The 22,125-nt window shown below is 40.9% G+C and overlaps 1 protein-coding gene across 1 annotated transcript in view; it reads left to right on the top strand.

The window, feature by feature from the left end:
• Window positions 1-22,125, top strand: part of MTUS2 (microtubule associated scaffold protein 2) — a 459,381-nt gene that overhangs the window by 79,573 nt on the left and 357,683 nt on the right. Inside the window, 1 exon segment of the mRNA XM_033236324.1 lies at window positions 3,639-3,836. Within this exon segment, the coding sequence (XP_033092215.1) occupies window positions 3,639-3,836 (198 nt within the window).

The following is a 22,125-nucleotide window of genomic DNA, read 5'->3' as shown; positions in this document are numbered from 1 at the left end:
TTTATCATTGGTATATTGAAGGCTTATTATGCACTTGTAACACTTGTATTTCTGTCAAAGACTATATTGTTGAATAGTCCAAGAACACTAAATACTTGGAAACATATATTCCTCTGACATGCTAAATGTCCTTGTCCATTCCCACTGCTATAACAAAGTACCATAGACAGGGTAGTGTATAAAAACAGGAATGTATACCTCACAGTTCTTATGGCTGAAAGTCTGAGATCAGGGTTGCAGACCACTATATTCTCATTATATCTTCACACAGTGGGAACAGAAGGAGCTAGCTCTCCAGCTTCTTTCATATGGGCACTTGGGCACTAATCCCATTCACAAGGGCTCCATTCTTATAACCTAATTATCTCCTAAAGGCCCCACTTCTAAATACCATCACATTGGAAGTTAGGATTTAAACCTGTGATTTTGGGGATGGCGGGGAACAGACATTCAGTCCATAACACTGGACTAGTTTGAGAAATAGTAAGGACTTTTTTTTTTTTTTTTTTTTTTTTTTTTTGAGATGGAGTCTCGCTCTGTCGCCCAGGCTGGAGTGTAGTGGCCTGATCTCAGCTCACTGCAAGCTCCGCCTCCCAGGTTTACGCCATTCTCCTGCCTCAGCCTCCAGAGTAGCTGGGACTACAGGCGCCCGCCACCTCGCCCGGCTAGTTTTTTTTGGTATTTTTTAGTAGAGATGGGGTTTCACTGTGTTAGCCAGGATGGTCTCGATCTCGTGACCTCATGATCCGCCCATCTCGGCCTCCCAAAGTGCTGGGATTACAGGCTTGAGCCACTGCGCCCGGCCAGGAGTATATATTTTTATAAATATGTCCCTCTTATGAGAAACTAAGATTAAATTAAGATACATTCAGTCAGAACAGCTGAATGCAGTTATTTCACAGGGTGAGTTGGCATATTCTGTTGAAGTTTTCAAAGATCCAGGGACCACCTGAATCAGAATCACTGAGGTGATTGTTAAAAAGCAGACTTTTGAGCTCTACTCCAGACTAACTCTCATGTAGAGACTAGTAGAGATATTTGACTTATACTGTGGGCTAAATTTGTGTTGTACAAGCTTGACTAATGTAAACTTCAAATAAATATTTATCAAATACATTGTGGAAACCATTGTGCTAGGAGCTGGTGGTATAAAAAGAATAAGACTTGCTTCTGCAAAGCCTGAAGGCATGTATAATATTCATGAGATTAATCTGCTAGAAGGAAAGACCATTATATAGTAACTTAGTGTATGATACAGGTACTATTAAATTTACAAAAATTGTATTCACAGAGAGTTGGGGGCAAGGTATACTTTGCAAGTCATGTAAACACACACGCACACACACACACACACACACACAGACACAAACACACAGCCCATATGTGTCTTTATTAAAATAAAGACCTGTGCTATGGGAAAGCAAAAGCTAGAAAGCAATTTAGAGACTGGCTTCCTGTGTACTTGGGATCCTGTGCTGCTTGTCCTCCCCCCTCTACATGTTCCACTGCTGCTTTTCTACTGATGAAATCAACAATAACGGAATATAAGTGTTGAATAAGATAAATTTCTTTTTGAACATGTTCAGTGACTTGTCTTATGTAATGATTTAACAAACTTAGTTTTCATTCTTGACTAAGTATTAAATGTTTACTGCATGCCTAGGTACTCTTAAAAATTCTGAATTTAACTTTTCTTCCAAAATATAGTTTGTTTTTCAGAAAAATTATTTTGTTCATATTCTCTTCATTTGATTTGGCATAATTATTGATTACCTAGGTTAGAAAGGAGGTTATAGCTGACTTAAAATAGTATCAAAATGTAGTGGGTTTAGAGTATACTTACTGTTGAAATTACATCTGATATTTAGCAACTCTTTTCCTTTTCTACAGACATCATCCAAAATCAATTTGGCGTAAATTCACTGTGAACGTGATATCTGATATATAGGGACAGTTTCACTGTTCTGGGGACCTGAACTAAAAATATTCAAAATAATGTGAGAACAGCAATATGGAGTCATTAAACGTGGCATAAATTGCTGATACAAATGGGCTGTTACCACTTGCTAGTGTGTTGTTTCTTCTTTTTCATAGTTGAGGTTTTGTTTTTTGTTTTTGCGCTTGTCCCAAGCACTAGGACAGGCTTGAGTTGGGAAGATTTGTAGCCCCAGCTCCTTGCTGCTTTTTCCTTTTGCGCTCACTTGATTCCTCCCCATCCTAGTCCTGACTCAGGCATCAGGAACCCACAGCTGTGCAGCTTCTGCCTTTATTTGGACACACGGCTCTCCATAGCCTCACTTTCGGGGGAGCTGCTGGCAGAGGAAGAGGTCCTTTTCTATGTGCCATTTCGACCCAGTGTATCATCTGTTGCCGTACTCTGTATTTCCACACATAGATGCTTTCTAATGTGTGGTTTCTTCATGGATTTATAGACATGGAATTTTTTTTTCAAATGGGTCATTTAATCTAAATCCTCGTTTACTCTGAAACCTGGTAAATATTTCACTGGATAATGAAGAGTTGACTAGGATAAGAATGCTACTGAATGATCAGTATATAGGCACTCATGGTAAATAGCCCTGCTGGTGAAAGTTGTTAAAGGAATCAGTGAGGACAGTTATACAGCACTACAGCACACGAGGAAGCTTGGGCCTTTTAGATTTCCTATGAAGGAGCATGTGTATATTGACAATATTCTGATTCTCTCTGGTGCTGAGAGCCTTCTCGTAGTGTTATAATCATCGCAGTTGCTATTGCTGGAGCCTGGCTCAGACTTAGAGTATGGGGATGCTGAGATGCTAGATTTATAACTTGATGCCTTATTATTTCAAAACAAGCTGACTTTGCACATATCTGGGAACTAATTCTGAAGTTTGGACTGACATAACAGATAGTGGGAAAAGGAGAAAAGAAATCTAACATCAGTTTGAGCACATATCGAGTTCTTGTGATATAAGCAGTCATATTTATACTAGATTTGCAAAGTTAGTGTTATCATTCCCAATCTTTAAATGAAAGGAAACTGTGGCTCTAAGTGTTAGGGCAAGGGCTTGAGATTACACAGCTCGTCATTGGGAGAGCTAATATTCCAGCCTGGCTTGTTCCACAGTCTACACTGTCTCCTCCTCATTCCTGCAGCCAGCAGACAGTTAGATGATTCTTTGTACATGTTTTTCCTAAGACTTATTACAAACTGCTTAAAATTACTAGTGAACATTCACCACAGTGGTTCTTTGCCCACTGTATGTCAAAATTTAAGGTGTATCTCAATTTCACAAATCTGGGGTAACTTGCAACAATAACTATTCACTTTCACTCATTGTCTCAAGCACTTGATACCTTTTCTTATGGCCTTAAGATAGAGTTATTTGTCTTCCTCAATTCATCTGCCTAAGTAGATGGTAAACGTGTCCAGGCCGGGGCTGCACCACCTCCTGTCTGAGTTCTCTGAGGTACCTGACCCACAGTATAAGGGGCTTTTCTCTTCCACGGTCCATTTTAGATGTGTTGAATCAAACCTGGCAAGATTAATTTTAGTCTGTTTATGATAGAACTGGGTTTGAATTCACAATCTGTGGAATTCTTTAACTCATTATGAACCGAGAATAATTTTTTTATTTTATTTGGGTTCGTTTTAGCAGATTTAAAGAAGGCTTCCAGTTCAAATGCTGCAAAATCCAATCTCCCGAAATCTGGTCTCCGTCCTCCTGGATACTCACGTCTCCCAGCAGCCAAGCTGGCGGCGTTTGGCTTTGTCCGGACCTCCAGCGTCTCCTCAGTCTCCAGCACCCAGTCCGGGGACAGTGCACAGCCAGAGCAGAGCCGGCCGGCCACCCGTAAGTGGGATGGGGCAGGGTGGGGTACCTGCACTGAATTAAAACCAGTGCGCCTGCGTAACTGTGTGTCATTTTCTTTGCATGATTGTTTAAGAATTCGGATCACCTCCCTTAGCTTCCCATTGTTGTGTTGTGTTATTCATCTACTGAAGAAAAATAGCCCATTTACATCATCAGTTGTGGGGAATTAGTGTGCCGGGAAAAAAAGATTGTAACCTCCTCTTACGAAGTAGAAAATGACTTATCCAGAGACAGATTCCAGCAGCCCTTTGCTTTGCAGATTCTAGGTAAAAAATCACAGAAAGATCCAAGAAAGGTGTGACTACATTGTGCTGTCATGAAACATACTAGATATTTAATATTAGCTGAAAGAATCATTTAGTCACCCGTGATTACCAGTAATGCCTTCCCACTGCCAGAACACTTGACTGGATTTCTGAAAGTTAAATAAATAATGTCAAAAGTAGCAAAGCACTGCCAAGCTTCTTTAAGTCCATGCCCAGGAAGGTCCCCATTAGCCGAGATGATGCTGTTGGAGGCCCGTTTCCTGAGACTGGTACTGTAGACTGCATTTTAAAGTTTGAATTAATAACCGGCAGAGCACGTTACAACAACCGCTGTCCCTGAGGAAGATCTGGAGGTTTCCCATTCAACTGTGCCTTTGATGACCAAACCCCATCTCAGTCTCCACTTCAAAGTCAATGTTATTGGTTGGGAAACCATGACATCTAAGATGTTGTTTTCAAGACCTTGCCAGAGGCCCAGGAAAGTCTTAGAGGTTTCCATGTAGAGAGTTGTTTTGAAGGAGTTGTAGAAGTTGAATCAAACTGGAATAATATGAAAGAGAGAGAGAGATCGATTGATTTATTATCTTGTCAGTTTCTTGTCCAAGCTTGTTTATTCTCTGTTCTTTCTTGTGTTTACAGAGATGATGTGTGGAACATTTGCATAGTCCTAAATTTTGGTCTACTACCTAGTTATTTCTAAAAGTAATACATTACATTTCCCTTTGTCTTGATGTGTTTGTAAGCAGTTTCTAAGGGTGTTTTCTGAAGGTGCCGTAGCTCAGGCCTGCTTTCACACGGGATACATTTAAGGAGTATCACTGTAATTAGTGATTACATCATTACACAGAAAGTGGTCTCAAAATCTGAAACATGAATGTAATAAAGAACTGTTTGCAAGTGCGTAATTCATGTTTTTAGAAATGCATGTGCATATTAGCAGTCTGATGATTTTAAAATACAGGAGCAACTATTTATCATGATTTTTATTAATAAAATTCCCAATGACATGTTTCTCTTTTAGAGAAAGTAGTATGAAGGAAAAACTTATCATATGATACATATCTTTCGAACAAAGGAGTTAGATTTTGATATCTTAAAAAAAATTCACCTCAAGGTGAGAGGAGCCATGTCCACATAACAGCAGCTTTTGCTGACCGAGAGCTGACAGGTGTGGACAGAATAATTGCAGGTGTGCTTAGGGCATTTCTTCTCACCTCTGCTTCAAAGGATACTAGAGAGGGACCCCTGAACACCCAGGGGATAAGAGCTGTATGTACTAGAGAAAACAACTCCCAGTTTAAAGACTTCATATTAAAAGTGACATTTTTATATGAATGTCTATCCAGAATTGTTTTCTGTTTTGAGACGTATGTTAGAATCGATTTTTAATTATCTGCTACCTATACTATGTATGTAATTTTTACTTCACCAATAAATCACAGAAAAACCTCCCATGAATTTGAATTGTCTTAAGTACTACTGATCATTATGCCTATACTTGTTATTAGATGTAATGTCAAGAAACATTTTGTTTCTATTCTTTAGTGAAGACATGGTGCTTTGATGACAGGGAATAAGCAAAATATGAAGCTCTTGCGAGAGCTGAAAGTCCTTCGATCAACTTCTCATATGGTATATATCTTTCCAACAAAGCTTTCTTCTCCAAGCTTGTTCATTGTCTGTTCTTTCTTGTGTTTGCAGAGATGATGTGTGGAAAGCTTTGCTGGAGCAAAGCTTTGCTGGTTCAGCTCATGTGAACAGCCAATGTGGTATCAGAATTGGTCCCTTTTTTTCTTCTTGGAAAGCTGGTCTTTTTGCAGACACTATGTTCACATAGGATTCATGTAAGGAATACTGCTGTAATTAGGGATTATGTCATGCAGAGTAGATGTTTCAAAGTCTGAAACACAAGCATGGTAAGGATCTATAGTCACACGTTGCTTAATGATGGGGATGTGTTCTGGGAAATATGTTGTTAGGCAGTGTCCTCATGGTGCAAACATCATAGAATGTACTTCCACAAGCCTAGATGAGATAGCCTACTATACACCTAGGTGATATGGTATAACCTTGGCCCCTAGGCTACAAACCTGTAGAGCATTTACTGTACTAAATACTGTAGGCAATTAAAACAAATTAGTGAGTATTGGTGTATGTAACAACATCTAAACATAGAAAAAGAACAGTAAAATTGTGGTTTAAAAACTAAAAATGGTGGTGTTCCTGTATAAGGCACTTAAGCATGAATGAAGCTTGCAGGAGTGGAAGGTGCTCTGGGTGAGTCAGAGAGGGAGTGGTGAGTGAATATGAAGGTCTAGGACATCATCATACACCTTTATATGATAAACCAGGGCTATCCTGGAGGCCCGGTTTATACCAGCAACACCACAAACATGAGTAATGTGCTGTGCTGTGACATTACGATGGCTAAGACACCACTAGGCAATAGGAACTTTTCAGCTCATTTATAATCTTACAGGACCGCTGTCGTGTATGTGTTCTGTTGTTGACTGAAGCATCGTTATGTGGTGCATATGGTATTTGCAAATGTATAATTCATATTTTTAGGTGCTTGTGCATATTAGCAGTCTAAACAATGTCCACACTGACTGTGGCATGCTATATTGGGACACTTTTAAGTGACTCATTGTGAATTTATGAGTGTTTCCTAGGCTAGCTTGGCTCTGCTGGGACTTTTCCTTGCTGTTTCCCTGGGTCCTGAGGGGCAAGTGATGATGAATGTGGAAATCGGAGCCCCATGCATCTGGACATGAGATGGCAGGACCATTTGGGGTCTCAGCTGTCCCATGTGGAGTCCCCATCCACCCTGGGCTCAGGCTTCAGGCCATTAGCCCAACCCCACTGAGCAGAGGCTTTCTAAGTCAGGTGCCCTTCTATGTCTTTTTACCTTTTCCACAAGGTTCTGGCACGAGACAGGCACAGGGAAATGAATTATGTGCATAGGTCCTCAGAACTTGAAGGTGTCTTGCCATCCAGTTTACCACCCATTTTATAGCTGAGCAAACTGAGATCAGGTTGACCTGCCCTGGGTCCTGGGCTGGTGTTCTTTCTACTCTGTTTCTTTCTGAAAGCTGCCATATACAGGGAAGATATGTGCATGCTTTGAATATATTTTCTTTCTTTTAGTAAAGCAAATCATAGAGTCAGAGCTGACTTGAGAGGCCCCTCAGGCTTCCCAGGTTGTCAGCCAGCCCCTGCGGGAACACTCTTAAGTGCTAGAGAGGGTTCCGCTTTACGCAGAAGCCACCTCTGAGGCTCTCATTAGGAAGTGCTCTGTATGAGTTCAGGTTGTCTCCTTGTAATCTTCAACGAGTAGCCACAGTTCCTGTGGACTCACACAGCACCTGCATGTGTATCGTACCCCCAGGAGAGCCCCAGGATAGCATGCCCTTCATTCCCTAACCAGTTTGTCACGTGAAGATTATGAGGTTGGCCCATTTTGAGCCTCGAATAAAACTACAAATTAAATTTGTGACCCATAGCTTTTCAAAAAAATATTTACATTGAAGGAGGGAATGTAATTTTCTAACTTAGAACTTAAGCATAAACTTAACATCATAGGTCTGACCCAAGGTGTGGCTCCTTAGTTCTTTTATAATGTCCAGAGATGAAAAAAAGATCCCAAATATAGTTTAGGTGATAGAAAGTTACTGATAAAAATAATGACTGTACTGTAGAATTTAGAGTAGAAAACATACTATTGCCTAATGTATACAGGTTGTGCATCCCAAATCAGAAAATCTGAAATTCGAAATGCTTCAAAATCCAAAATTATTTTGAACGTTGACACAATGCCCAAGGGAAATAGTCATTGGAACATTTTGGGTTTTGGATTTTGGGGTTTGAGATGCTCAACTGGTATAATAAAAATATTCCAAGATCTGAAAAATTCCAAAATTCAAAACAATTCTGGTTCCAGGAGTTTTGGATAAGGGATACTCGACCTGTACTTGGTTGTCACATTAATCAGTAATTAGGGATAGACTTGATTTTCCCAGTGGGTAGGCAGATGTGACTTAAAGTCAAAACCTTTAGGAACATGTGCAGAGGGAAAATAGGATGACGTAGGTTTCATAAATTAATCATTAATGAAAATAGATCATATCACCCAAGGATAGAATAATTTATGTGGAAAATCCTATATCATCATGTATTCTGAATAGCACTTCATTTACCGGGTGCCCGAGAAACAGAAAATATCTATCAGAGAAGTATATGGAGAATGTGGTATTTGCAGCTTACCTTTCCCATTTCTCTTCTTCCTCTCTTTTCAAGTACTGCCATACTGCCGTGTGTTCTCCATGGCATAACCTAAGAACAGAAATCATGGGGCAAAGAATTTGGAAAAACAAGTAAAAAATAAAAATTAGAAGTTTTTCTCCTTTTTTTTTTTTTTTTTCCTGCCGTACAGAAGTATTCAGATGATAGCGAAGTAGAGATACAGCTGGGGAGGTGGGCAGAGAGGCTGACGTTCGCATAAAGAATCCTGGCAAAGGATGTATGTTTTCAGAGCCTGCAAAGTGGCATGAAGCGGAGAGTTCATTTCTGATGAGGCTATCAGGTCATTTCTCAGAAGGGATTGTAAGCCAGACAGCCTTTTGGAAGGTGGAATGAACTCGAGGAGATCTTTGGAAGGGGAGCGCACCGCTGTTGGTGCATTCAGAAAACTTCCTGAATCTGAGGAGCTGCCGTTCCTGGTGTAGCCTGCCGCTTCATCGTGGCGCTGTTTGTCTCCTGGGTGCTGAGCCCACATGTTTGAGCTCCCCAAGATTTGTTCTCAGAATGTGTCTGTTCACGTCTCTCTAGTCTTCACCTTGTCATCTGATCCACAGTTTCAGCCCTTTGCAGTTGGGACACAATGCTCATGTCTATCTCTCTAGCTCTGATGTCCCTCTAGAACTACTTACCTGCATTTCAAATGAGCCATCAAGTATCTCTAGCCGGTGGCCCAACTCACTGCAAACTGAACACTTTTTCAGAAAACAAATTCTTCAGTTTTTAGTACAAACCAAAACCTTCTCTGGAAGTTGCTCTATCTTTTAATGGTATCTGTGATCTCCTGGCAACCCAGACTGGGAATTTCAAAATCAGCATTATGTCATGCCTGCTTTTTTTTGGTGGGGGAGGAGACAGAGTCTTGCTCTGTTGCCTGGAGTGCAGTGGCACGATCTTGTCTCACTGCAGCCTCTGCCTCCCAGGTTTAAGCAGTTCTCTGCCTCAGTCTCCTGAGTAGTTGAGATTACAGGCACATGCCACCACACCCAGCTAGTTTTTGTATTTTTAGTAGAGACAGGGTTTCACCATCTTGACCAGGCTGGTCTTGAACTCCTGACCTCGTGATCCACCCACCTCGGGCTCCCAAAGTGCTGGGATTACAGGTGTGAGCCACTGCACTTGGCCATGTCATGCCTGCTTTTTGCCTTATTTTCTGTTCACTCATCATTTCTGGTAAATTCCTTTTCTCTGGCACTTGCCCCATACTCATTCTTCTCTCTCCTCATCTCTGTTAAAACTGTGGTAGTGCTCACCTGAGCTATTCCTGGCACACCTTGGCTTTCTAATCCACAAAGTACATGGTCCTTGGTAATTTTCCCTTTGACCCTGTTTCGATTGCTGCATGGTGCCCCTATGCCTGCTTCACCTGTCAGACTTCAGGTCCTCCATGACCTGGCCCTCCCACCTTTCCTGCATACCATCCTGGCATATACTCCCAACTAGCCAAATGTGAGTAGCAAAAATGTGTTGCTCACGTTTTTTTATGAGGGCTTTGTGCCTTTTGGTTTTGATTTAAACCATTCATCTCTGGAATACACCTCCCCCAGCCTTCTATCCCTACCCCCACCACCTGCCATCTCTCTCTGCAGATTCTATCACTTTTAGGTACATTGCAAATTTTACTTCCTCTAAAAATCCCTCAATGTGATTTTTTTGTTTCTGGAAACCCCTAGGGCTCTGGACTTGTATCACTTTTATTACCTACTAGCTCTTGTAGTTATTTGTTTTTATGTCCTCTCTCCCCTACAGACTATAAGCTCTTAGGGGGTAGGGGCTATGCCTCTTAATAATTTTAGTATCTCTCACACTAAAGTACACTGTCCTTTACAATAGTAGAATTTTAAGGGAAGTTATCTCCCAGCAGAAACTTTTTCTCTTACGTAAGGGCGTGGAAAAAGAGATTTTTGACCTAGGTATCTTTGAGAGTATTTTGTATTGGAAACATATTTTTACTTTATTCTTGGATTTTGATAGTTGATGAAGCTCATAATTATGGCTCTCACAGTTTTCAAGGACCTCTAAAATGTTATTTTTATTGACTGTGGTATACACAGAGGTAATTTACATAAGTCAAAGAGTAGAAAACTCTTTGAACTCTAAATATATTCAGAGATAAACATCATAAAGACTGACTTAGTAGTCTCACAAGTGTCCAGTAACCTATATATCTCCTTGCATGTACTTAATTGTTTTTAAATAATTGGGCTAAAACCCTACTTTTGAGGCTATTTCTGAGAGAATTTCAAAATTTCCAAACTTAGATGTCTTGATTTGACGAGGTTAGATATTGTCATTAATCGATTCTCGGCCTTTTGGCTAATATCAAGTATAGATATTCTCATTAAATTCTAGAGTTTTATTTCTTGTTTTAATATTTAAAATAAGTACTTGTTCTTTTAATTATGGAATAGGATTTGGATTCTGGCGATAATAATCTGAAGTGGAAAATTGCTAGCCTTTTGGAATTCTCATCAATGAAAATGAAGGTTAATATGAAAGCTTTTTGCAATGTTAACTTTAGGGTGTACACTGATGAATACTATAAAATACATTTACATACATAACATTTGATTTTCTACGTCTGACATGCATTTTAAATAAGATCAGGGTTGACAAGAAATGTTATTAATAACTGTTACAGAAACAGCCATTAACCCATCTCATGTTCATCAGCAAAGAGAGAATCATTTTTTATTCATGGAAAAAGCAGCCGAAGGTGGCTTGTGAGGTCAGACTTTAGAGAAGCCATTGCCTGTTTGATATTACTGTTAATGATGTCTTTGTTCATTCTCTTCAGAAACACTCAATGATGATTTCCACCCAGAGATAGGATTAGATTGTAAGCATGTTTTGTTTTATTTTTAAGGATGTTGGCCATTTCTGTTTATAAGATAAACTGAAGGTTTGGGGAACATTTTTATTTATAGTACAAATAATGTCTAGTTGAACTGCTTCAGTTTTCTTGGCTGGCTTGTTTTCTGAAGATTAGATTATCTGCTTTCCCTTTCCTGATCCTACATTCTTTTAGCGTATTCTTTGTGGTAAGCATCAGCTCAGCACCGGGGCTGCCATGACCTGGACAAGGGTAAGTCCTCACTAACCCTTGCAGGGAGTGGTGAGACAGGGTTATGCACATAAAGCCATGCAGGGAAATGTTAGCAAGGCTGTGATTTGAAGACCACACAGCATTTGGTGGGCAGGGGAGGGAGGAGGCACAGGAAGGGGGAAGTATCCATGCACCTTGAGTGAGGTGAAGAAAGACCTCAGGCCCTGCAGGTCCTCTCCAGGCTGGCTCAGCACTACTACATTATGTCTTCAGATGGAATTCTTCCACATTGGTTTTAGGTAATTGACAACCTTCTGGATTTGCTATAAAATACTCCACCAAAGGGGGAAAAAAAAACTAGAGGTGGGTCAAGATAGGTGAAAAAAGATTGACAAATATTTGAAAGTATTTGAAGCTGGATGATGGAACCATGAAGATTCATTGTACTCCTTGACTTGTTGTGTATGTTTGAACATTTCCGTAGAAGAAGTTTAAACTCCACCTTCTCTCTGTATTAGTTTTCATTTCTTTTTTGTTTTATTTTATTTTTACATTTAGTGGTCCCTAGAAGGCTCTTAGACAACCTTTTTTTTTCTTCTAACCTTTTTAAATTATAACAAAGATTGTGTATTATATTTACATCATGATGTTTTGATGTACATATGCATTGTGAAATGATTACTACAATCAAGTTAATTCACATATCCATCACCTCACATAGTTACCTTTTCTGTGTATATGTGTGTGTGTGTGTGTGTGTGTGTGTGTGTGTGTGTGTGTGTGGTGAGAACATTTAAGATCTACCTTCTTTGCAAATTTCAAGTACATAATAAAGTGTTATTAATGATCAACCTTATGCTGTTTATTAGATCTCCAGAACTTACTCATCCCGAATACCTGAAACTTTGAACCCTTTAACCAATACCTCCCCATACTGAAGAGATGATACAGTAGTGGTGAAGAGTGCAGACTCCGGAGATACACTGCCTGGGCTCGCATCTCACCTCTGCTGTTTGCTAGCTTCGTGACTTTGAGCAAGTTACTTACTTTTTCTGTGCCTCTGTTTCCTCATTGCAAAATAATAATAATAATAATGATTAAAATAAGTGAAACCATCAGAAGGGTCGATGGGAGCATCAGATGGAATTAATATCTGCAAAGTACTTAGAAAAGGGCTTTGCCCAATAATAATAACGTTTTTGTGGGCATTTCCATCCATTGGCCCTGTGCGTAAGGATTCAGAAGCTCAGTTGGAAGATGGCCATTAATGTATCCCTCATGGAGGAAAGAATATGCTTCTGCTGACATCTGAATCAGGCACACGACATATATTCCGGTTCTGAATTTTTATACTCACCTCGCACATGTATGGCGAATAGCCTTCTGAGTGAGTGTGAAGCTAAAAAACATATCATTTCTGAGACATGAAAGTGGAGGTTGATCATTTGATTTTCATGGCAATCTCTTTCTTCTGAGTTGTAAACTTGTGGTGGTTTGGACATTGACAAAATATAGACAAGGAAAATCATGTTTTGATTTCTTTATTTAAAAAGGCTATGCCATGCCTTTAGCACATTACCATTTGAGTGAATATATTCACTTGGCTTCCCTGTCAATGAAACATACTTATGCAAGGTGACTAATACATTAATCTAAGCTGATGGCATTTAAAACCTCTGTTCAAAATAGAAAAGGAGAGTTGGATCTGATTTTATTTCTGTGCCTTTTCAGTGTCTGTTGGAAGAATGGGAAAATTTGATTTCACAGTACTTAAAGGGCTTTGCACAGCTTCTCATTTTGCTAGAGCCTAATTTCCATTGTACTAGGGCTTACTTTGTCAAACATCTCAACCCAATTTGGGTGGGTGAAAAAGAGAAGAGTGAGAACAAAAACTAAAATAAGCTTCTGATTTCCTCTGGAAATGCGGAAGTCAAACAAATGTCACTGATGGATTTCAGTCTCTAGTTCCCTGGAATCTGTAATTATGAAATTTAAAGTATTCTGTATGAGAAAAAAATAGAATCACTTTTACTGAATCTTGCTGTTAATTTTCCCAATTATTCCCACACATTCAGTTCTTTCTCTTTCCTGTTTTCTTTGCTTCCTTCCCACACATTTACAAAGGAGAACATTTTTTTCTGAGTATTTTTGAGCATTGCCTTTAATGAATGAAAATATTTTCTTATTGCTTCAGTAACTCCTAGTTTGTCCACCTTAACTCAGATATCTGGATCTAACTTAGAAATCATATTGTTTCTCTAGAGGTTTATAAAGTTTATAAGTGCCATATTCTAGGATGTTCTAGCCCATTCAATATGTTTAATGAAGAAAAGATACCGGGAGCTATGGAAATCATATTTTAGATAAGAAATATGGCTTATTAGCATGTGTAATATGCATAAACCCCAGCATTTTCAATAATGGAATCGTCTTTGGGAAAGTCAGTTAACCTTACTGGACTCAGATTTTTATCATAAAGTTCAGAGGTATTGGATTAAATGAATTGACCAATTTGTGCTCTCGAGTTGGTATTCTGTGACTTTATTCTGTTAAAAAAAGATGGAACCACTTATGGTCTTAAGTAAGGAATAATAGAATTGTATTCAAGGAAAATTAATATGATAATGGTGAATAAAGTAGTTTGGAGAAGGGAAACTGGGCATGAGACATCTTGGTTCTGCCAAAATTAATGATGCGTTACCTCTGGGCCAAACTTTACTTTTGTTATTTTTTTCTGTGTCTTAATAAGATACAAATTTTAGAACAATAACAGAGAACAGTGCAAAGGTTTTACTGCCTTGCTTTTTTCTGTAAAATGCAGAGCTATGAGATGCTTGGAAGTTATTGTCTTGCTCTTACCCTCTCTCTAATGCCGAGCATCTTGGATTATTAGTCCAGTACCAGAACAAAGATGAGGAGATGCAAGGAGGCAGAAAGGAAGAGGAGGAAACGTTTTCATACATTTTGTTGCTTTTATCTTAGCAGAAACTCTAGGTCAGAGGTCACATTTTGTCACAACTCTAATTTCACTTGAGACTGTGGCAGAGTGAGAATATCGAAAAGCAAACAAACATAGCTTCTAGATGAATCTTGCTTCTCATGGGAACTTTGCCAGCCATACGTGCTTTCTTGCATTGTTGTAACATGTGTAGGCCGTCTTCTGGGAAGGTTCATAAAAACCCTTGTGGTATTTTTCTGAAGGCAGTAGACAGAGTGAAGAGATTGATAATTTCTCTTTTTTTTTGCAAGGAAAAAGAAAATAATTTATATGGTTATATCAGAAGGTTATTTGGGCTCCTGTAACAGGCAGCAGTTAGCAGGAGAGAGTTAATGGGAGCCTGAACTAGGGGGTTACAATAGGAATGATCGAGTCAGAAGGTGCCATTTTACACTGTGTACAGGATTGTATGGGGGCTTTGATGAGTTTTATTGATGGGGCTTTGATGAGTTTGGGTTTGGTCATGTTGAGAAGCATTCCTATAACTATATCCAGCAGACATCCATCCTGTAACTACATCCGCAGCAGCATACATCCATTCCTATAACTACCTCCAGCAGATTTGGGCTGAAAATAAGGAGAGTAGCCATGGAAAATAAGTGATGTTTGGAATCGTGACTGACATCATTGAGGGAGTGCATGCAGAATGAAATGGGAAGAGGGAAGCTGACACATTGTGCAGGGAGTATTTGTCTAGGTTGCAGGGGGCACGAGATGGGAGACAGCCAGAGAAGGTGTGGTCAGCGAGGAGGAGGAGTGTCAGCATCACCAAAGCTGAGGGAGAGAGGTTCCTGGAAAGAGATGGCTGGTCAAGCCATCTGTGCTGTGGTGCTGAGATGTTTCGATATTGAGGAGAATGGATCCGCAGACTGTGATTAAAGATGTCACTGGTGGCCGGGCGCGGTGGCTCACACCTGTAATCCCAGCACTTTGGGAGGTCGAGGCGGGCGGATCATAAGGTCAAGAGATCGAGACCATTTTGGCCAACACAGTGAAACCCTGTCTCTATTAAAAGTACAAAAATTAGCTGGGCGTGGTGGCGCTCACTTGTAGTCTCAGCTACTCGGGAGGCTGAGGCAGGAGAATGGCTTGAACCCGGGAGGCGGAAGTTGCAGTGAGCTGAGATCATGCCACCGCACTCCAGCCTGGCAACAGAGCGAGACTCCGTCTAAAAAAGGAAAAAAGAAAAGATGTTACTGGTAGCTTTGAAGTAAGTTTTTTTTTTTTTTTTTTTTTTTTTTTGTTGAGACGGAGTCTCACTCTGTCGCCGGGGCTGGAGTGCAGTGGCCGGATCTCAGCTCACTACAAGCTCCGCCTCCCGGGTTCACGCCATTCTCCTGCCTCAGCCTCCCGAGTAGCTGGGACTACAGGCACCCGCCACCTTGCCCGGCTAGTTTTTTTGTATTTTTTAGTAGAGACGGGGTTTCACAGTGTTAGCCAGGATGGTCTCGATCTCTTGACCTCGTGATCCACCCGTCTCGGCCTCCCAAAGTGCTGGGATTACAGGCTTGAGCCACCGCGCCCGGCCTGAAGTAAGTTTTTAACAAAATGTGTGAAGGCAGAAATCAGGTTACAAGGGGGTAAGGAAGGTAAAGGTGGAGAGTGTCTACTACTGTTGAGAAGTTTGGTGAGGAAAAGGGAAAGAACTGTAGCAGGAGAAGTTAGTTTGTTTTGTGTTTGCTTTTTTTTTTTTTTTTTTTTTAAAGCACATAAGAATGCTTATGCTCTGAGGAGTAACCAGGGAGCGATTGAAGATGAAAGCAAGTGAGGATGGGAGATAGAGCAATTCCTGGGGCAAATAGGAGGCAATGCAATTATTAAATATACAAGTGGCGGTATAGCCATGAAGACAGAAACAAAGGCATAAAGGATGAGTGCTGAGAAATTTTGGACAGAGAAGTAAAGGCTTCAAGGAGGTCATATCAGGTCACCTCCTTTGTCCCAGGTAATTAAGAAGTAGCGTTTTTGCAGAGAGTAACCATGATAGAATTGGATATGGGATTGCATAATGAGGCATGTAATGGTTCTTTGAGTAATACACTGAGTCAGTAAGAGGTGCATGGGGAAATTGCAGAGTTGCACAGAAGGCCCATGTGAGGTTAGAAAACATGATTTTATACTGGAAGCAATCTAGTGGATTTTAGGGCTATCTCTAGTGATGTGGTGGTAGATCCCACGTCTCTCCAATTTTTTTCCCATTCATGATAATTTATAGCAATTAAACCTCCAAAGTGAATATATAATGTTTGGAGCTTGGAGTCAAGTGATACATACAACTCCATGGAGGCAGAGGTGCTGGTTGAAGAGGGGTGTATGGAGCCCTGAGCCTGCTCTGTCTGCCTCTTTCCCTTCCCTGTCCTTTCTACCTCCACCAGTTACTAAGGGACTCCATGGAGCACAGTTGAAAATTGCTGGCTTTAGCACAAGTATGCCCACTTACCTCCAGAACTAGAGACAGAATTCACGACTATAGTCAAATTGCCAAGAAAGGCATTTTCTTACTTGCTAGTTTGTAATGGAGCCTTCATGTGTCTTTAGATCAGCTCTGCCCAATCGAAATTTCTGCAGTGTTCACCTTGGCTCTTGATACAGTAGCCACTAGTCACATGGGGCTAATGAGCCATTGAATTGGGGCTGGTATAACTGAGGAGCTGAATTCTAAATCTTATTTAATGTTAATGACTTTACATTGCCATGTGTGGCTAGTAGTTCCCTTATTGGATAGTACAGTTCTAGATTGGATTGTCGGTTCTTCATGTGGAGCTACACCACATGAATTCCTAAAGACTGGAGCGTTAGGGTCCTGGGTTGGCGATACGGTTTGGATGTGTGTCCCTACCCAAATGTCATATTGAAATGTAATCCCCAGTGTTGGAGGTGGGGGCCTGGTGTGAGGTGATTAGATAACTGGGGTGGTTTTCTCATGAATGGCTTAGCACCGTCCCCTTTGCTACGTCCTTGTGATAGCAAGTGAGTTCCCCCCAAGTCTGGTCATTTCAAAGTGTGTGACACCTGCCCCCATCTCTCTCATGCTCTTGTTGGCACTATGTGAGACACCTGCTCCCCCTTCACTTCTGCCGTGATTGCAAGCTTCCTGAGGCCCTCCCTAGAAGCAGAAGCTGCTATGCTTCCTATACAGCTTGCAGAAACATGAGCTAATTAAACCTTTTTTTAAAAAAAATTACCCAGTCCCAGGTACTTCTTTATAGCAATGTGAGAACAGACTAATAAACAGTTGGTGACGTAGAGCTAATGAAGATCTCCCATTTTCACTTTAAAGCTTTGTATAGGAGTTGGGACTGAGGATACTTTTCTAAGACCATAGATGCTGTCTTTATCCCTGATTGCTTATTTTACAAGTTCATACCATTGATCAGAAGACTAGTTCATAGAAGATGGAATAAATCATCTTTTGTGATGAGCGCCATATCCTCATGTATAAGCACAGCAGAGCAGACGTAATTTGACATTTTGTTCAAGATACCTTCATAGTGTATAAATATAATAGTTTCACTCTCGGTAGGTAAAATTGGACAGATGGAAAAGTAGGAGGGAGAGAGAAATACATTAAGTCAAAGGAAAGATGGAGGAGGAGGTAAGGAAGGGAAGTGAGGGGCTTGAGGTGCAGATAGTAAGATGGTCGTGGTGGGGAATAACTGAGAAAGGAACAAGGAGCCATTGGTACTCTACTGTCCTCTTCCTGGTTTTCTTGAAGTCCCCTGTCCAGGTGCTCGCTTGCCCTGCCCTCCCCAGGCAGGGATGCAGTGAGAGTCAGAGCTAACACCTCAGCTTGAGGCGGTTCTTGGGATCTCTTAAGGTGTAGAAACTGTGGAAATGTGTATTTTCAATTAAGGGCAATGCCAGATTACTTCTGAAATACTGTTTAAACAGAAAACTTATTTAAGTGGGTGCTTAGATAAAAAGGTAACTTTGTTTCTGTGGCATCCACATCTTACCCCCATGAATTTGCCATGCAGATAACAGAGCTATTAAATTACTGCAGGCACCTGCATTGCACATTCTTGAGCCAGAGCCATCTGAATAGAAAGTACTACAAGATGTGAGAGAAATGTACAGCATAAATGAAGTGAAATGTAGATTTTTTTTTAATCTGCTAGCAGGCACCACTAAAATGAAATATTACAGACATTGTGATTAAGAATGTCTAGATCCCATTAATGCAGTAACTGTGATGAATATGTCTAGTCAGCCAACAGACTAGACTAGGTGAATGTGGTAACTTTTCAGTGCGAAGCTGGTGCATTCTGTTGAATATTTTTACACGGTTGAATATGTGCAGGTCGTACGTGTGTGAGACAGTTTTGGCTCCTTTGGTGATATCAGTAAAATAGCTTTCCCAACTGGAGTTTGAATATCAAGGAGTCCTATATGAATGAGTGAATCTGTCACTGGCATCTGAAGGTTCCTTTCTGGCTAGTTGTAAGGGTGATTTTGACCAGACTGCATGTCAGCCAGCCACATATTCCGGAGTAACCAGTAACCAGAGTCACTAAAGACTAGGCATTGTTTTTCTTTGTTTTCTTTAGACTTACTTCATCTTGTCAAAAAATCGTAAGAAAAAGATAATCGATGTAAATATTGTAAAGATTGTAAGCATTAAAGATAACATATCTTTGTGTCTAATAAATTGTTCATAATAACATATGAAAATGTAATTTATTGGTTTCCTTTAACTTCACAAGGTAATGAAACCTAGGGAAGGAGAGGTGGACTGGTAGCCAGGACCACTGGGCCCTACCTTCAGCTCTTAAAACTAACTGGCTGGGTGGCCTTAGGCAAGCTAATTTACTCGTTTGGGCCTCAGGTTCTTCATCAGTAAAAGGAGGCATTTGAACTCAGTGATACTCAGTGTTCACTCCAACTGATTCTTGAAAAAGAAGTCTTATACATGTTAAGCTGAATTACAGAATGTGTGTGTTTATTCTGCTTAATGGTGGTGGGGCCATAACAGGCATGATAATAACCAGACCAACCAGGCATTATAGGATTGTTGCTGAGTCTTTACTGTGTTGGTATGTAGATCTCTGTGAATAATGTGCTGTTTTAACTTGGAGCACACTGAGATGTAAATAAAATATGAGCCAGCTTCCATAAATCTGCTTCCACACCTGGCCCCTAGGCCCCATCTTCTGTGTTGTGCTAGGGGCTGTGTGGGGTTCCATTCAGATATCTGTCAAGCAAGTCAGAACTTTATGAAGACAACAGGGATATATTGAGAATAACTAAATCCATAAGATAGAATTAGATGTATTTTCTGTGTATTATTTTTACCCTAAATATATGCAATACATTTAGATTATGTGTGGTAGGTTTTGTCTAGTTCTTCCTTCCTAAGGAACTAGTGAGAACTTTCTCTCAATGTAGCCAAGACATTGAGATTTCACTTTCTTATATCAGGGGCCTTAGTCTATCGTTCTATTATGTACATCACTTCTTCTCTCCATTCCTAAGGATGAGTTCTGAGATCCCCAGTGGATGTCTGAAACCTTCAGTGGTACCAAAGGATACATATACCATGTTTTTTCCTTTATATACGTACCTAGGATCAGGTTTGATGTATAAATTAGACACAGTAAGAGATTAAGAACAACAATAATAAAATAGATAATTGTAATAATATGCCAGTCCATCACTCTTCTTGCACTTTGGGGCCATTCTTAAGTAAAATAAGGGTTCCTTGAACACAAGCACTGAGACACCACCACAGTCCGTCTGATCACTGAGATGGCTACTAAGTGACTCAGGGTAGGCAGAGTTTATAGAGTGAATCTCCCAGACCGAGGGATGATTCCCTTCCTGGATGGGACTGAGTAGTGCAGCGTGAGATTTCATCTTGCTACTCAGGATGGCATGCAATTGAAAACTTATAGATTGTTATTTAAATTTTTCACTTAATGTTTTTGGACTACAGTTGGCCCTGGGTAACTAAAACCATGGATAAAGGGAGACTCCTGTACTAATTTCAAGTTGACTGCAAGTATAGTGTTTCTTCCCAGCATTGCTAGGTAGGGTTACTTCTTCCAAGAAGTTCTGAAAGATTAACTCAGGTCCTTCTCCTTTTCTGGGAGTATTTCTTTACTGTGTCTATGGTACTTTCTCTAGTTTGAGTGCTTGGTTCTATTGTTGTGTGCTGAGGTTCTGTGAGCAAAGAAGGAGCTATTTTACAATCCTTTCCTTTCTGGATAGCCCCCTCAGCTTGGGTGTGAGATTAAGATGGATGGGTTTCTCTGGATGCTGCAGCCACAGCATTTTGTGTCTCCCTGCCTGCTGTGACCCATGCGGACTTCCAGTTAAGCACGCCCTGTGCTGGCCTGACCAGGCACTGGACCCCTGTCATTCTTATCACCTGTGCATGAGGACAGAGGGCCACCAGCAGCTCCAAGAGCTGCTCTCCTGCACATCTTTTAGTGGCTTCCATGCTCATGTTAAGTATTAGCAGAGGCTGGTGCCCCTCCCCACTCACTCTCCTCGGTTTTCAGGGTTGAGTATTAAAAACACGACCACAGTAATGCAGGGCTCCTCCGTGCCATTCCTGTGCATGAGTGTTTATGCATGGATGTAAGTGTGTCTACATGCACATACTCCCCACCTCTTGCACAAATAAGTGTGAGAGGAAAGTGGCCACGCAAGGATCTCCCACCACAGCCGTTGTGACAGAAAGCTGAGAGGTGAATTCTTTTTCCAACACGATTTATTAGGAACTGTGTATGGCAAGGAGTTGACACATCAGACAGCTGCAGCCGTCAACTGCCAACACCCATTTGCTCTGACCCCTTTGATTAGAAAATGAAAAATGCCACCACACCTCCGGCCCTGTCAGCCACAAGGTGTGCCTCTAAGGCTGGTGCTGACACAGGAGACTTCTGTTGCTTCTTGGAAGGCTTGTTAATGAAGGAAATGAGCCAGGGCAGACCCTGTCACGATGGTTTCATTGGAGAAATGTGCTAATTAGGCTGGAGGTCAAAGAGCTGCTACTGTTTCAAGCAGGTGCTATTAGTTTTGTGTGCAACAGTGGCTCTGAAGGTGTGTGAAAAAGAGACCACATCTCCCTGGTTTTTATTACAATTAAGGAAAAGATGTGTTCTCTGCCTGGAGCCTGGTTACTCATCCAGGAAATATACATTGCCTTGAGAGAGTCCTGTGTATCTCTCAGACTCTCTTCATAGTCATCACTAGCTTCCTTCTTCCCAAGCCGCCTTTACCATCACAGAAGCCTAGAATAGTGATACTAGCACCCTAGATATTATCCAGGTGACCACAGACATTCCACAGAGGAGGAGACGGATGCCAGGAGAGGTGAGATGACTCTTATCACCCTCCCAGGGTGAGGTTAGTGATGGACACAGGGCTGGAACCTGGCTCCGATGTCCTCATCCCGTGGTGCACACCAGGGTAAGAGGCACTGAATGTGGCACCATGGCTTATTGGAGGAGGCATCCATGTGTAGCTTGAGTCTGAGGATGATATTCCATTGTTGAAGTCCTACGACATATTAATAAATTGGCAGACAACTGGACTCTCACAGTGTCCTATGATCTCCCCTCTGCTGAGTGCTCATGGGAAGCTGAGTTCAGCTGCCCCACATTCGTGGGAGTCTGTTAGCAGCAGGTAGGTACTGTGTGAGCGATCCCTGGAGAGCAG

Source organism: Trachypithecus francoisi, unplaced genomic scaffold (genome assembly GCF_009764315.1).
Source record: "Trachypithecus francoisi isolate TF-2019V2 unplaced genomic scaffold, Tfra_2.0 Contig01461, whole genome shotgun sequence".
Classification (NCBI taxonomy): domain Eukaryota; kingdom Metazoa; phylum Chordata; class Mammalia; order Primates; family Cercopithecidae; genus Trachypithecus; species Trachypithecus francoisi.
This window is presented reverse-complemented; position numbering and strand designations above follow the sequence as displayed.